The 16,415-nt window shown below is 48.5% G+C and overlaps 1 protein-coding gene across 1 annotated transcript in view; it reads right to left on the bottom strand.

The window, feature by feature from the left end:
- LOC134588260 (uncharacterized) overlaps window positions 1–16,415 on the bottom strand; it is a 643,152-nt gene that overhangs the window by 47,611 nt on the left and 579,126 nt on the right. The window contains exon 12 of the mRNA XM_063444259.1: window positions 11,524–11,671. Coding sequence (XP_063300329.1) covers window positions 11,524–11,671 — 148 coding nt within the window. The remainder of the gene's footprint in view (window positions 1–11,523; window positions 11,672–16,415) is intronic.

Below are 16,415 nucleotides of genomic sequence, written 5' to 3'. Positions count from 1 at the left end.
GTAAGAGGATACCATAGTTAAGGCATGACAGATGGATGTGAAGAAGCTGTTTGGTGCCGCGACTGGTACGGTTTGGAAAACAAATAAGAATTTTGGGAGAAGAGTCATCTTCACCGCGTTGATGCGGCCAGTCCAGGATATGTAGTATGTGTTCCAGGCCTGTAATTCTGCCTGCGCAGTCTGAAGGAGCGGCAGGAAATTGTGTGAATACAGGTCTGCCGGGTTCTGCGTGAGCCACACCCCTAGGTATCGCATCTTGGTGGTGCACCAGCGGAAGGGAAAGCGGCGCCTGAGAGTCTGCGCTTGGGTGTGTCCAACGTTGAGGTTTAACATTTCTGATTTGGTATAATTGATACGTAGGTTGGAGACGTTGCCGTATGTTTCGAATTCCGTCATGATCTTTCGCAGTGTCGTAGCCGGGTGTTGTACGATGAAGAGGAGGTCGTCCGCATAGGCCAGGACTTTGTGGTGTGAGCGACCAATGCTGAGTCCGCGTATCTCCTCGTTGCTTCTGATGTTGTTAAGGAATGGCTCCAGGGTTAGCGCGAAGAGCAGGGGAGATAGGGGGCAGCCTTGACGTGTTCCATTGCGTATTCGGAATGGGTCCGTGAGGGCCCCATTGATGCGGAGTCTCGCCGTCGGGTCACTGTATAGCGTCTGAACCCATTGTATGTATTTGGGGCCGATGCCTAGGCCGCGTAGGGTTTCGAAGAGGAATTCCCAGTTGACCCTATCGAAAGCCTTTTCGGCGTCCGTGGAGAGGATTAGGGTCTGCTGTTTGGATCGCGTGGCTATGGAGATCAGGTTCAGTGCCCGTATGGTGTTATCTCTAACCTCTCTCCCTGGGATGAACCCTGTTTGATCTGGGTGGACCAGGTCCGGAAGCAAAGGCGCCAGGCGGCCAGCCAGCACGCTTGCCAGGAGCTTGACGTCCACATCCAGGACTGAGATCGGGCGGTAGCTAGCACATGATGTCGGGTCCTTACCCTCTTTTGGGAGGAGGGTGATGTTCGCCGCCGTGAATTGGGTTGAGGGGGTTGCCCCATCCAAGATCGAGTTTAGAGCCGAGTGTAATTTCGGTAGGAGATCCGGCATGAATGTTTTATAGTACAGCAGAGGCAGTCCGTCTGGCCCCGGTGCCTTCCCCGTCTTGGCCTTTCTGAGTGCATAGGTCAGCTCCTCCACGGTGATAGGGGCCTCCAGCTCGTCCCGTTCTGGGGCTGCTATTTGTTTCAATCCTGCTGTGTCAAGGTATGCGCGGATGGCCTCCCCCTTGTGAGGCGTCGCATTGGCCTGTGTGTCTGGTTTCAGATTATAGAGGTCCTCGTAGTATTGGGTGAACGCTGCTGAGATCTGGTTGGGTAGGTGGCATATCTGTCCCGTGGCATTCCGAATCTTGGGTATATACAGGTGGTTCCTGCGTTTCTTTAGTAGCGTTGCCAGGAGTCTCCCACATCTGTTTCCATGTTCATATATCCGGTGTTTGAAGTGTTGGTAGGAGCGTTGGATTGTTCGGTTCAAGTGTTCGGTGAGGTGGGTGCGCTTGAGAAGGAGGTCTCGATAGGTCGATGGGTTCAGTGTACGCTTATGATGACATTCCAGTTCTGCAATGTCCTTATTGAGGTCTGTTATCGTCTGGTTGTATGCCTTTTTCATCTCCGAGCATCGCGCAATGAAGTGTCCCCGGAGTACCGCTTTATGTGCCTCCCAGCATAGCAGGGGCGACACGTCTTCTGTTTCATTTAAAAGAAAGTAGTCTTGGATAGTTTGTTTAGTCTCGGTAACCAGGTTAGGGTCTTTGAGGATTGATTCATTGAGCCGCCAAGACACCTGACGGGGTCGGAACAGGGGTGACTTGATTCGTATGCGGATGGGGTTATGGTCCGACCACGTCATGGGCAGGATTTCCGATTCCACTAGAAGAGGCAGGTTGTGATACTGTAGGAGGAAGTAATCGAGCCTGGTGTAGGTGGCGTGCGTCGTGGAGTAGAACGTATAGTCCCTCGCGGTGGGGTGCAGCGCTCTCCAGCAGTCTGTAAGTTGGTGATGGTGCAGCAGTTGTACCGTCCGTGAATGTCTATTGGGTGTCCGCTGTGCTGGGTTTGCTGTGGAGTCCTGATGATGGAGCGGAAGATTAAGATCTCCTCCTATGATCAGGGTGCCGTCCGCGAATCCCATCAGGGTCTTCAGTGCCGAGCGGAGGAATCCGAATTGGTTGGTATTGGGCGCGTATAGAGTCGCGAAGGTGTATGCCCGATCCTGGATGGTCCCCTTCGTAAAGATGTATCTGCCGTGGGGGCATCTAAGCGTGTCCTTTTCGACGAACGGGATCCTTCTGGAAAACAGGATGCCCACGCCCAGTGTGCGGCGGTGTGGATTGTTGCTGAAGAGTCCTAGTGGGTAGTTATGGTCTCGCAGGGATGGTGTTCGGTTCTCTTGAAAGTGTGTCTCTTGTAAGAAGGCCACCGATGCGCGGTATCTTTTCAGGTCCCGCAAGAGTCGTGATCGCTTCTCTCGAATATTGAGGCCCCGAACATTGTATGATAGGATGTTCAGGTCCTCCTCAACGTAGGGAGCGTCACCTATAGCCGGCGCGGCTCTCCGGGGCATCTTTGGCGGGCGGTATATGGGGGGGAGACCGGGGGGGAGGGTAAGAGGGGGGGTGAGGAGAGGGGGGGTGAGGAGAGGGGGGGTGAGGAGAGAGAGAGGGTGAGGAGAGAGAGAGGGTGAGGAGAGAGAGAGAGAGAGGGTGAGGAGAGAGAGAGGGTGAGGAGAGAGAGAGAGAGAGGGTGAGGAGAGAGAGAGAGAGAGGGTGAGGAGAGAGAGAGAGAGAGGGTGAGGAGAGAGAGAGAGAGAGAGGGTGAGGAGAGAGAGAGAGAGAGAGAGGGTGAGGAGAGAGAGAGAGAAGAACACAACCCAAGGGGAGGGGGGGGGGCGGAATGAGGTGTGTGTGAGCGTGTGTCTGTGTTGTGGTCTCCAAGGGACCTTAGGTATTGTTGGGTCGGTGGACTGAAGTCCCGGTGGTAAGGTCCGTGGACCCAGAAAGTCTGGTGTCCGGGGCTACTCCTGGACGGGGGTACTCTACTCAGTTGAGGGTACCTTTTAGTCCTAACCCTTCGGGGTATGCGGGTATCCCCCGTTTGCCACCGGCTGACGGGAGGGATTGTCCAAGCCGTGCCTCAGTGGCGCCGGGGGGTAGCCGTCTGTCCGGCCGTCAATGACAGGGATCGGTGTCTGTCAGGTAATGTGAGAGTGCGGCCCGTGTAGGCCCTACTTCTATCTGGGTAAGCTACCCCTGTGAGTGCATGTAGTGGGGCAGGTCTCGGTTTGCCTGTGTGTGGGTAGCCTAGTGTTTCATGTCGCCCCTTGATCTGAGCACAGGTTGTGGGTTCTGCGTATCGTGCGGTGCCAGTGCGTGTGTGAGTAGTCTGCGAGGTATGTCGGGGTAGGGTGCTTGTTGTCTTGCGGGTATCGAGGTTGCCCTCCCAAGCATGGGTGGGTCTGTGACCTGGGTGGTCCTATTTTCGTGCAGGTGTGTGCGTTATGCAGTAGCAGTATGTGGGTGTGACCTGGGCGTCACTGATTGCTCCTGAGCAGATGTGTCTGTATTGAACTCTTACAGTCGTTCCCATGCCCTGTGGGCAGTACTTCCCCCCCCCCCCCCACCTCCCCCCTATATGTCCGACCTGGGTGCCTTTATGGATATGTCTGCATACAGGTGCCCGTGATGTCCCACCTCCAGCAATTCCCTCCTCTAGCGGGTGTCCTTTCTCCCCCCCCTCCGCTTTGTATCCTTCATTGTTTCTTACCTCCCCCCACCCCCCCCTACTCTCTTCCATCCCCCCACCCTCCATTCTGTGGGTCTTGCTCCTTATCCCCCTCCCCGCCCGTCTCATCCGCCTTCTCGTCTGCCATTGCCCCCCTCCCTCCTCCCCCCCCCCTAATCTCCCAGGCGTATGTTTGTCGCATCCTTGCCCGTTTCCTGTTGCCCTCCCTCCGTGTGTCCCAGTGTCCGTAAAGTGATGTGTAGATGATGGGCCATGTGGCCTATTACCTCGCGGTGGGGAACCAGAATGACCATGCGACTGTGTGACACCCTCCCTCCCCCCATTGTCCTGCATTGTCCTGCATTGTCCATACAGATAGGCCATATTTGGGCGGCCAACTACGCCAATGACTTCGATGGTATCAGAGCACCCTACGGTGGTCGCTGCTGGTCTGAATTGTAGTCGTCCTGTTCGCGGTAGCACAAGTTGCTCTGTGTGAATGTCCCAGGTCTCAGGACCCCATGTGTAGCAATGTCCCGGTCTCCCATACGACCCCCTCCCCAAGTGGAGGATACACCCCTCCTGTTATGTGCGTGTGGTCAGTGGCCCCTGGTGTTTAATAAAGTACTCACGGGTGTGCTGGATAGATGTGTTAGCGGTTCGTCCCCTCCCAGCATGTCCATGTGTCGCTGTTGCATCCTCTATTCCTCTGATCTCGTCGGATCTTGGTGCCACGGACGGTTGCGTTGGGGCCTATCTCCGCCCTGGCCTCTGCCCATAGGTGGTGGTGGCGGGCCCGTCGCTTGTTGTAGAAAATGGGGGTCCAGCCAGTTCGGTACCTGGGTCTGTGGGAGCCCCAGGGAGCGCTGGAACACCGGTACGTCCACCGGGGCCCTGATGACATGGATGTTTGGGCCTCTGCGGGCGGATAAGGAGAAGGGGTATCCCCATCTGTATGGGATACCCGCCGCTTGGAGTGCCACGGTGACCGGTCTGAGAGCCTTCCTAGCTTGCAGGGTGTAACGCGATAGGTCTTGGTAGATGGATATTTGCTGATTGTCAACGCGGATTGTACCCATGCGGCGCGCATTGCGCAGTATATCTTCCTTGAAGGCGAAGTTGTCTAAACAGCAAACAATATCTCGTGGCTGTTCGCCAGTAGCAGGTGGCGCGCGCAGGGCACGGTGGGCTCTGACCAGGCCTAATCTGTTGATTTGTTGGCCTCCCAGGGTATTGCTGAAGATTGTGCGCAGAATTTCAGGTATATTCTCCCCTGGGCCCTCTTCTCTCACTCCCCTCACACGGAGGTTTAGCCTGCGCCCCCTGTTATCTAGGTCATCCACCCAGGTGGTTAGATGGGCCAGGCTGGCTTCACAGCCCTGTATGGTGTTGCGTGTTGTTGCTATGTCTGACCTTATTGCTCTGGTGTCAGCTTCATTCACTGTGAGGCGTGCATCCATGCCAGCTACATCTGCCTTCACCTGTGTCAGCTCCTCACGGATCGCTTTGCAGAGGCGGTCGGAGAGTGCCTCCAGGTCTGCCTTGGTGAGTAGATTGGGCAGTAGGGCGCGCAGATCCCCATCCAGCGTCCCCCGTGATGCAGGTGAAGCCGATGGGGCCGGGGAGAATTCCGCGGGAGTCTCGGGCGGGGAGCCCGTCGTCTCACTTAGGGCCTCCATTTCCGGCTGGGAGGTGAGGTCCCTCGGGGTGGTGAGGTAGGACCGGATGGTCTGCTCGGTCCTGGACCCCGATTGTTTAGGGGTACCCTGGGGTTCAGTGGGCTTCTTTGTGCGCCCCATCGCGGGATGTAATGTGCGGGGTATGCCTATTGTAGCCGTGTATTGCTTCGGGCCTCGAGGAGCTTCTCTCTCACGCGGCCATACTTGTCGGCAGCCGGACACGCCCCCCTCTTCAATATTAAATTGTATTATTTTATATTATTTATTATATACACTCTTATATGTTTTACTGTATATTTTAGGCGCAACCTTTTTTTGTTCTATTTTGCATCATTTCTTATCATTAGGGGATTATAGGGGACTCCCCTTTAAGGATTGCAGCCTTACTATTATTTTCTTGTGTGGCAATCTAGCGCTGATTTTTTCTCTTTCCATTTTCCTGATGCAAGAATGTTTAAGCCCTCGCTAGCACAAGGGAGTCCAAAAGACAGACTAGCATCTGTTGTACATCTCCCACGATGAGTTTCCACCTTGGGATCCATAATTTGCACATCCGTCAGGGTTTTATTTGTGAGCAGGGTTTGTGTGTTGTGTTTGAATGTAAGCATGTTTTTGTATGGAGTATGTGTGTGTGAATGTAGGGGTCTATTTGTATGTGCCACTGGGAAGCAGTGTTGTATTTGTGTGTAGTGCGTTTGAATGCAGGGGTGTGTTTGTTTGTAGTGTTGGTATTTGAATGCAGGGGTGTATTTTTGTGAAGTGTGTAGTGGTCTTTGAATGCAGAGGTATGTTTGTATATAATCATGGCTTTTTATTATGGTGGTGTGTTTGTTTTAAATTGTCTTTTATTTTGCACGTATGATAGCAGACATAAAACAAGTTTAAATGGTGAATGCAGTATTGCCTGCGCAGAGGCATATTTTGTCAGACCATGGTAATGCACAGTACATTTTTCACATCAATACCGCTTTGAATGACAATTAGCTATTCATATCATCTGTATATCTAGTCTACGCCTACATATAATAATCATTTAAGCTAAGTCTAAGTCGCTAAATACGTACTCAGTGGGTCATGCTTAGGAACTTATGTTTATATTGCATTAGGCATGGAAAGCAAATTCGCATGAGCGGTATATGTGATTAAAAGTTGTGCATATTATATGCAGGCAGGGCCGGCCTTAGGCAAATAGGCGCCCTGTGCGAAAAGTCTTCATGGCGCCCCCCCACCACCCACCAAGTTGCCTGAATACAGTAACACACACAGGCACCAGGGACGTGTATATCGTGAGGCAAACAAGGCATCTGCCTTAGGTGGCACTTTGCAGGGGGTGGCAAAAAAAGCCGCCCCCAAACCCCCAGGCAGATCCCTTGCTTGCCTCACGTCCTGGGGTGCTCAAGAGCTGGACGGCTGGCCATGTTTGAGCGCCGAGGCTGGCAGCGGGCAGCGAAGGAGCATACTCACCTGAGCTCTTCCTGCTCAGCTCCCTCTGCGCCGCTTAATGAAGCCGGGAGCCGGAATATGACGTCAGTCCGGCTCCCGGCATCACTAAGAGCCGCCTACTCAGTCTGTGCGCCCCCTGCCTGCCCGCCCAGCAGCCACACTGGACTGCAGGCAAGAAATCCACTCCAGCTCTCCCATGGAGGCTGGGTGGATTTAAAATAAAATTAAAAAAATACTAGTTTGTGAGTGTTAGTGGAAATGTCTGTGTGTATGTCTAAGTGAATGTGTGTGTGTGTGTGTGTGTCTGTCTGTCTGTAGGTGTCTGTAAGTGTGTGTGTAAGTGTTTATGTGTGTGTGTGTGTGTGTGTGTGTGTGTCTGTGAGTGAATGTGTGTGTCAGTCAGTGAGTGTGTAAGTGTCAGTCAGTGGGGGGCGTGCGTCTTTCAGTGAGTGCATGCATCTGTCAGTGAGAGTGTGCATCTGTCAGTGTGTGTCCAAGTAATAGTGTGTGTGTGTGTATGTCATTGTTTGTCAGTGTATATGAGAGTGTGCGTCTGTCAGTGAGTGAGCGTCTGTCAGTCAAAGTGCGGCCTTGAAAGGAAGGGGTGGGGGAAATTTAAACTTGGTTACAGGCATGTACACACACACACACTCACACTCAGTTAAAGGCAGTCACACATACAGGCACAGGCACACACAATGGCACAGCTACAGCGACACACACAGACAGTCATACACACACACAGGCAGTCACACACAGACAGTTACAAACAGACAGACATACACAGGCAGGCAGACAGTCTCACACACAGGCAGGCAGGCAGACAGTCACACACAGACAGTCACACACACACACACAGGCAGTCACACACAGTCACACACACAGGCAGTCACACACACACACACACACACACACACATAGGCAGTCACACACAGACAGACAGTCACACACAGGCAGTCAGGCAGACAGACAGTCACACACACACAGTCACACAGCCACATGGGACATGTGGGGGGGGGGCTATAAGGACACATGAAGGGCTGGGAGGGGGTACAGGGACACATGGAGGGCTGGGGGGCTATAGGGACACATGAAGGGCTGGAGGGGGTATAGGAGCATATGAAGGGCTGGGAGGGGGGAATAGTGGGACACATAGAGGGCTGGAAAAGAGGGCTGACAGGCAAACAGTCACACTTACCTCTAGCCAGTGGATGCAGCTGGCTGATGGGGAAGCAGGGACTCCTTCCCTCTTCCTGTGCAGCAGGGGCTTCGGGAGGTATTAGCCCTGCCTCTGCCTCGCGATAAGCCCCGCCCCCGCAGCTCGGTAAGCCCCGCCCCCTCTGCCGCAATTTTTTTTTTTTTTTTTTTTTAAATAGACCCTGACATCGTCCATGTGCAGGCTGTGTCGGCTGTCAGGGCGCCCCCTGCTCCATGGCGCCCTGTGCGGCCGCACAGCTCGCACACCCCTAAGGCCGGCCCTGTATGCAGGTGCTAGGTATAAGATGGCCAATGAGTGCAGCGCTTGTTTAAATGCGCGGTAAAGATGGAGTGTATACCTCTTAATAAATAATGTTCAGGTCCATGAGTGTTAAGCGGGCTCTTCTCAAGCCAGATGTATGCGCTAAATGTTTTAAACAAAGCTCAACGCATGTTCACTGTGGGCGCGAGCGGCATGTGGCTGCCTGTGTCTCAGTGAGGCGGTATGTGGCAATATGGCATATGTTATGGCCTAGGGTGTTATTTTTATATGCCTTTTATCAAATACCCTACGGCTAAGCAGGTGTATGCTACTAGCTGCGCAAGTATGATTTAGACTGGTTAATTAACAGCAATCGTCTAACATGTATCAGTAACGCTATATGACACCCTATAAAAAAGCAGTAAATGTAGGTTAAACTGTATTTTGCATTGAAATACGAGCATGTAAGGTCAAGTGTTCAGTGTTACCTTGCAAATTTATAACGAAAATACAGACAGTAATTAGGGTGAAAAGCAAATAAAATATGTAAATAACTTCAACAGACTATATGTAATATATCATCCTAAATAGGCAGTATTGCTGCGTGTTGTGGAGTGAGTGATGCTATGTCCGTTGTAGTAGGTGAGAGCCATTCCCACTCCTGCCGGTGTGGACCCCCTGTGGCCGTCAATCCCCTGTCTGACCTCCCCAGGCCATGTCCAGCCTACCCGCGTGGCGCCCTGAGGCACCGTGGGCACTCAGAGTCCGGATCAGTCCATCAGACCCCCCACCAAAAGTCTATGCCCCAACCGGCTCCTGCACCTCCCCAGCACCACATATCCTTCCGTGAGGTGCTTGGACCCCCTTGTCCTGCTGAGCGCTGGCCACATACTTGGGACTGGGACATCGTCCCCACGGCGACCGGTACACCGGAAAGGTTGATGCGCCTCCGCCCCACAGGACTCACAGCGTCGGGGGCCGGTCTCCTCTGGGTCACCCCCAAACCCAAAGGCAGGGTCCTTCACGTCTCTCGGGGGCTGGGTGCCCAGGGGTCTTTCTGAAGGGGTGCAGCCACCAGGGTCCCCAGAGCAGCGTGAGAGTGACTCCTCATATTAGTTCAGGCTCTCCTCCTTGGCAGCATGCGTGTCCGATAGCAGGCTGTACTTCGGGCAGCCTTTGCTAGTTCAGGCGGCCAGTGTGGAACCAATGCGGGAGCTCCCGCCGCTGCGTAGGCCGCCGCCATGTGGCCGGGATAACCCCCGCCGGCCGAGGGGGGAAGCAGGGCCGTGCCCCGAGCTGGGGTAGTGCTCCGTGTGTGCAGGTGTGTCACATAAGGTGTCTGTCTCCCGCCTTTGCGTTCTGTGAGGACGTGTCTCCTGGTCGTCAGGGTGCACTCAGCGGCCGCATGTGTTTAGGCTTATAGCAGCTATTAGGTCGCGGGTGTCCGTTTCGGTGCAGTTGGAGTGCAATGGGCTTCTTCCAGGTATCTGATTGAAGCTGGGGTTATTCTCTGTTGAATGGTGTTGGAGGATCCGACTTTGGAGCGGTTGGTACCGACTTTTTATGTCATTTCCCCGGACTCAGAACTGAAGCCAGAGCTGATGTCTTCCAGTCAGCCCAGCCCGCCCCCCCATGGTGGTGTGTTTGTATGTAGTGTTGGTGTTTGACTGTAGGGGTGTGTTTGTATGTAATATTGATGTTTGACTACTGGGATGTAAGCAATACACATATGCGGCCACACACATACACAGTTACACAGTAACACAGAGATACACACATGTACCCACAGTAACACACACATATACAAACACATACCTACATAGGGGCTGGCTGATTGGAGTCTGAGGCTGTCCATGGTCTCTGCCAGCAAAGCTCTCACTCATCCCCGCTCTGCACCTTTTCATTCCTCTCAGCCCTTGAGGTCTGTAAGCTGGGAGATAGTGACAGGTAGTCACTTCCTCCCAGCATTGGCTGCTTACAATAAAGGGTCTTGGTAGCGCTGACAAAGGGTCACAGCACCTGACCGGGCCATTGATCAGACCTGCCTATCTATTGGGTTTGCCCTAAGTGCACTGTATGCCTATGATGTATGCCTTATGCCACACCGGAAAATTAGCAAAAAGGCAAGTGTGAACAATCTGACTGGTAAATGAAGGTAGAAATCTTAAAGGGTTTCAGGTTTATCTAGGTTTCAAAATACATATATTTATATAGCTGAACAATGCAGTTAAAACAAATATGCATCTATTAGTTTTTGACAATTCAATTCATAACCGCTAAAACACAACTTTTTTTTTTTCGCTGAAGAACTTGTTTCTGCTTTTAAGCAATACAGCCTCTTTTGGCGCAGCACAAACTTCCTTATTTGTTCTGGCCAGTGTCCAATCAAATTCTTCTCATAGCGATGCAATGTGAACACATGGTACATAATAACACTTACTCAAATCACAGTTATGCCCTAAACACATTTGGCAAATCTAAAAACACACATTAAAATATATACAACAAAAAAATATATTTTACAAATTAGATGGGAAAAAAAACAAAAACTAATAGTGCTGTAGTGTAAAGGGTCCCACAAAGCTGACTCTGATGCAGTCCAGAGGAAGTCTGTAGACTTGAAATAATTCTACAGTCTTCTAGTAAGACTTATTTTATCTCACACAAGAGATGGCTGAAAAGGGGCAATGTCTCATGCTGACAATGAAAAAAGTTGTGAACGCTTCACAGCTTTAGAGGTGTGAAGCAGGGAGATAAGACATACCGATCATTCACCCACTAAGACCTAAATAAGCACTATGTATACTTAAACTAAACTGTATACTATTAAAGGCCGTGTGATCAACAGTTAGAAGAGGTAGGTCTAGGGCTGCAGTAATAAAGTAATTTAACTCTTAACCAATAGATAATTAAGCAGTAATACTGCAGGGGCACAATCTATGCACCATAACCACTTTGTTAACCTGAAGTGGATTTGGTGCTTAGACTGGCCCTTTAGTATAACAATATAGAGGTTTTAGTCAGGCAACAGAAGTACATACTGTGCAATATAAAACATACATAGCTTACAAAAATTACATTTTGTTATTCCAAACAAAGCCAGATTTGTTTCTTAAATGTATTGTCTCTTTGAGAATAGTTTTTATACAAATGTAAGTATTAAAAATGTTCTCACCCGGATTGAATTTATTCGTAGCTGCCTCCAAGTTTCTTTATCTAATCCGAAGACAAATGCGTTGGCCAGTCCATGAAGTGGTGCACTAATGACATGTAGCAATGTGAGGATAAAGACAGGATGACTTGGATAAAAGGCATTATGGATTCTGTAGAAATAAAATGTATATATATTACATGCTTTACCAGTGAAATGTTGCTTCTTGTTTAATTGTATTAAAAACATAATCTACCAACAAAGGTGGTTGTTTTTTGGTTTGAAGGTATGCACCAAGCATCACAACTTTAACCAAGAATTTTAACCATAACCTAAAAGCCTGCAGGCTTCTGTAGACGAGTGCAGTGGTTGCTATCATAGTAAAGTGCTAGAAACTTAAGCCTTCTTCCAACATAAATGGCCATTGTAACACAGTAGGAAAACCTGATGTTCTGGTCCACTTTCATGCTGACGACCTAACCCCTTTATGGCCAAGCAGTAACAAAAGCCTGTCCTACCAGCAGTGCCAAAGGGCAGAGTTGAGGTCCCACATCAATGATTACAACACCTGTCTATGAACTGTGGAGGTTCATAATCCTCCTAACTAGAATGACCAGACTCTTGTACGCTGTGAAATGTAATAGCATGTCCTCTATATAAATGTAATAGCTATTTCTCTCAAAAAAGGGCAGTACGGAAATTAAATACTACTGACACCAAATGTTTCAATTTATGAGAGCAGAGCAGCTGGGTGTTCAGAAGAAGGGGTGCCGGCCAACAGCTGAATGGCAGAGTAACCAGGCAGCGGAGGCAGAGAGCTGGGGAGATTGATTCTCTCGATTGAATGTCAAGGGAACAAGAGGAGGACGGTAAGGCAGCATAAACATAAATAGACAACAATTTAAAATATTTACATTTAGGTCCAACAAATTCTTCAATTAACTGAAATATCCCACAAGATCACTTTTACCAGTCATTGCCCATCCCATTCATACGTAACATGCATTCTTTCTCTTCCTCTGTGCTTCTCTTCTGTCTCTCAGAGTGACTCTCTCCCCTCTTTTGTCTCTCTCTCCCAGTCTTCCACTGTTACACTCTTTCACTCCCAGAAGTAAGGGACTGCACACACTTAATTTTATGGATCACCACTTGAAGCTACACAGACGGAGGTGGCAAAACCTTAATTTCAGTGTAAATAGTAAAAGAGGTCTGGCGACCCAAGTTTCCATGCAGTGCAGACTTTATTTCGACTCAACAGTCTTTATTGAGCCAATGTAACCTTCTGTGCTGGGACCTCTTTCACCATTTACTCTTTCACTCCCAATCATTCTCTCTGTCTGCCTTTTCAGGCTGGCTGAGGGAGATGGGGTTTTAGGTACAGCAATGTAGAGCAGATGTCTTCCTACGTTATTGAAGTTTACATAGGTCCTCTGACAGAATAACGTCTTCCGTTGCTTCCTCACATTGCAGGTTGCACATGTTACAAAGCCCCACGTAGGGCCCCAGAAAGACCTTTACAGGCTGTTTTCTTTTAAGCAGCTTGTTTGATAAACTGCTGGAGAATATGCATTGATTAACTTCACATCAGATTCAGATTACTCTTTTAACCCTTCCAGATCCCCTGCAATATTGCTAGTTTTCCACATAACTGAATGTGACTTGAGAAAATAAATAGCAGATGCTTGGCAGGACATCCCCTTACTAGGCAGGCACTCCTGTGTAGCACTTGATAGCACTTGATGTAAAGGAAACTGCAGAGCTGGAGCCTAACCCCTTAAAGACCAATGCTCTTTTGAGATGCAACATATTTGTGACCAAAGCTTTTGTCATGCTTTCATTGTACCACAATTTCACCCGTACATATTAAATGTAAATTTTTAAAAGAGAAATAGGGCTTTGTATTGATACCCTATTTATATAACACAAGATTAAATATACATACAATATTTAAAAAATGGAAAAAAGCAAACACATTGTTTTCTCAGTTTTACATTTAACAATTTCTGCATAACAAGTGAAGCTATAGAAAACTAACTCAAAATCCGTTCACCCAGTTAGTACTGATTGTTAATATGCAGAATGTCTAGGATTTCAATACATTTTTAAAAGTTATGGAACAAATATTGCTAGGGGTGATTTTACGGTTTTAAAGCAAAACATTTGCATAATTTGGCATACAGAGATTACAACTTTTAAAGCAGTCACAGAATCCAAAACCACTACACAAAGTATACATTTGTAGAAAGTACATCCTGCAAGCTATTTAATTAAATACATTTTAAAATGTTTCATCTAACTAATTTACCAGGAACATCGGTCACAATATTTAATTATTTGTGGTTTTTCACACACATTTTTTTATTTTTTGGGGGGGAATTTCACAGACCATGTGTGTCCCACCACTGTAAGCACATTTTCTGTTCTGCTACGTGTCTTGAGTTGGTGTCACATTTCCCGACAGTACTTACCTGCCCAAAGACGCCTGCGAGGACCTGGGGATTAGTCTGCAGCGGTCATAGTGCCTGTGGCTGCTGCACCCCAGTCAGCATCCTCTAAACCTCGATTCATGGCCAGGGAACTTGCAGTGATTGTTCAGACATTCCAAGATGGCGGCCGCTGCATTAGGAGACTGTCCTTTATAAAAGTCTGGAGATGTTCCAAACAATCAAAAAGATTTTATATTGGAAGGTATAAATATGATTTTTAAAAATAATTTATGGCACATTGGGAGGACCTTCATATCTTCCAAGACGAAAAAGCTGGAGCAAACTTGGTCCTTTATAAACGATATATTGATAATGTTTTTATTATATGGAAAGGAGGAGAGTTTAGTGTAACTTTTAAAATAATTAAATAAAAATGATTGGAATATTTTACTCATGTACAAAATAAGTAGAAAAAGTGCACATTTTCTTGATTTTAGAAATATATTGACAATAATGATATTAAACACAAGACATTTTTCAAACAGGTCAATGTGAATAGTTACATTGACCTAAAAAGCTGCCATTTCAAACCCTGGTTATCATCCATACCAAAGGGTCAATTTCTCCGCCCCAAAAAAAATAATTGTAGCGACGTTGATGTTTTTAGAGAACAAGCTGAGATCTTTTTTAAAAATAACTGTTTTGTAATAAAGGATATGACAGGAAGGTCTTAGACAAGGCATGTAATGATATTGAGGTCTTAAACCGGAAACAATTGATAAAATATAAGAGTAAGGATAAAAAAAGGAGATAAAGAAGAACATAATATCCCATTAATTTTTAATTATAATTCCAGACATAATGAATTACGGAAAATTATTAACAAAAACTGGCACATTTTACAACAAGACAATGACATAATAGAGTTTATAGGATCAAAACCAAGATTGATTTTTAAAGGGGCTAGGAATTTTAAACAGCTTTTAACATCTAGTTTTTTTTAGATAAAAAAGAAAATCAAAGTAGTCTCATGAACTCGGAGGGATTTTATTATTGTGGACACTATATGGGGTGCAGAATTATGAAAAGGAAAGAGAAGAAAATTCACAATTTTACTTTTTTTTTTTTTTACCAATAAAGAATATAAAATTAAATATTGTATCACATGTGGTACTAAATATGTTATTTATCTTTTATCTCTCCCATGTTTGTATCAATATGTAGGAAAAGCATCTCAAATGTTAAAAGATGGGGGCGGAGCCTAACTGCCAAGCAGGACAGATGTGCTGTGAATCAGCTCCTGCACAAAGCGACAAAACTGGGGATAAATACCCCGAAAACAGACACGATTCTGAGCCGGAGGGCACACAATGCGTCAAGGGACCCAGGGGCATCGAATGAACCTGCAAACGAGATTTACACTGCCCGGGAACACGAACAACAGCACATGGGGGCCTACATGCGACCGAGCCAGGGAGAGGCGGCCGATCTCCTGGATGGTAAAGCCGAGTACAGCCCCCTATGCACACTCGCCTCCTCCCCCCCCCACCCCCTCTGGACCGGTGGGGGTCATCCCAGTCCACACACAACTCAAATAGCAAGCAGCACAAGCCTGATCCTGAACTTCAAGGCTGCAGACCCTTACAGAGTGCACCTAAAATGGCAGCCGGCGAAGCGACTCACATGGCGAGCACACACTCGGCACAAATGCCAAGGAAAGCACCCCTACAGAAGCTAGAGGCGATACTGAACCGCTTCTGGGACACACTCATGAAGCGGCAACAAGCAGCCCGAACCATGACACCTGCACCACCGATGCTGGGTAAGCGGACCCGCGGACGGCGGGGAGTGGAGGGAATGCCCTCGGGCACAACGTCGCCTCAACTACCTAGCCCACCTGGGCTGCAGGCCGAAGGGCAGAAAGCCCCAAAGCACTAGCCACACTGGCGGAGGAACAAGATACGCAAGCGACAGGAACAGACCAGCTCCCCCGTCACTCCCGCACGTGGAAGAAACCCGGACCCTAGCGGTAACCGAGTTAGTGGCAAGAAAGTGCAGGCCTCCAAGCCAGCCTGGGGAGGGAGGGACACCTCCACAGACACCCGCACAGCGACGAGAAGCAGAACCCCAGCGCCGGACGTACACTACTTTTACAAGGAAGGTATCGGGTGAAAGAGACTCTGACAGGGGGCCAGTGAACTCGCTACAAAGGGACACTGACGAAACGCCCCCCCCCCCCCAATATAGCACCGACCAGGATAAGCTATGCTCTTATAATATTTTTGGTTTATAATATTTTTGGTTTATAATATTTTTGGTTTCTTCTCAGCATTAGACTTACCTACTGTTCTCTCTACATATTGTGGGGCTCAAGTTACATTAAGCATAATGGCCCAATATATCAGTATAACCTTGCAAGTCTCCATATGCCACTTTATCACACTGCTATTGTGTCTTAAGCCTCAGTCCATAACATGTGTAAAAATGTTG

The sequence above is a fragment of the Pelobates fuscus genome, chromosome 1, assembly GCF_036172605.1.
Source record: "Pelobates fuscus isolate aPelFus1 chromosome 1, aPelFus1.pri, whole genome shotgun sequence".
Taxonomy (NCBI): Eukaryota; Metazoa; Chordata; class Amphibia; order Anura; family Pelobatidae; genus Pelobates; species Pelobates fuscus.
The sequence above is the reverse complement of the archived record's forward strand: the minus strand, read 5'-3'. Positions and strand labels throughout refer to the sequence as shown.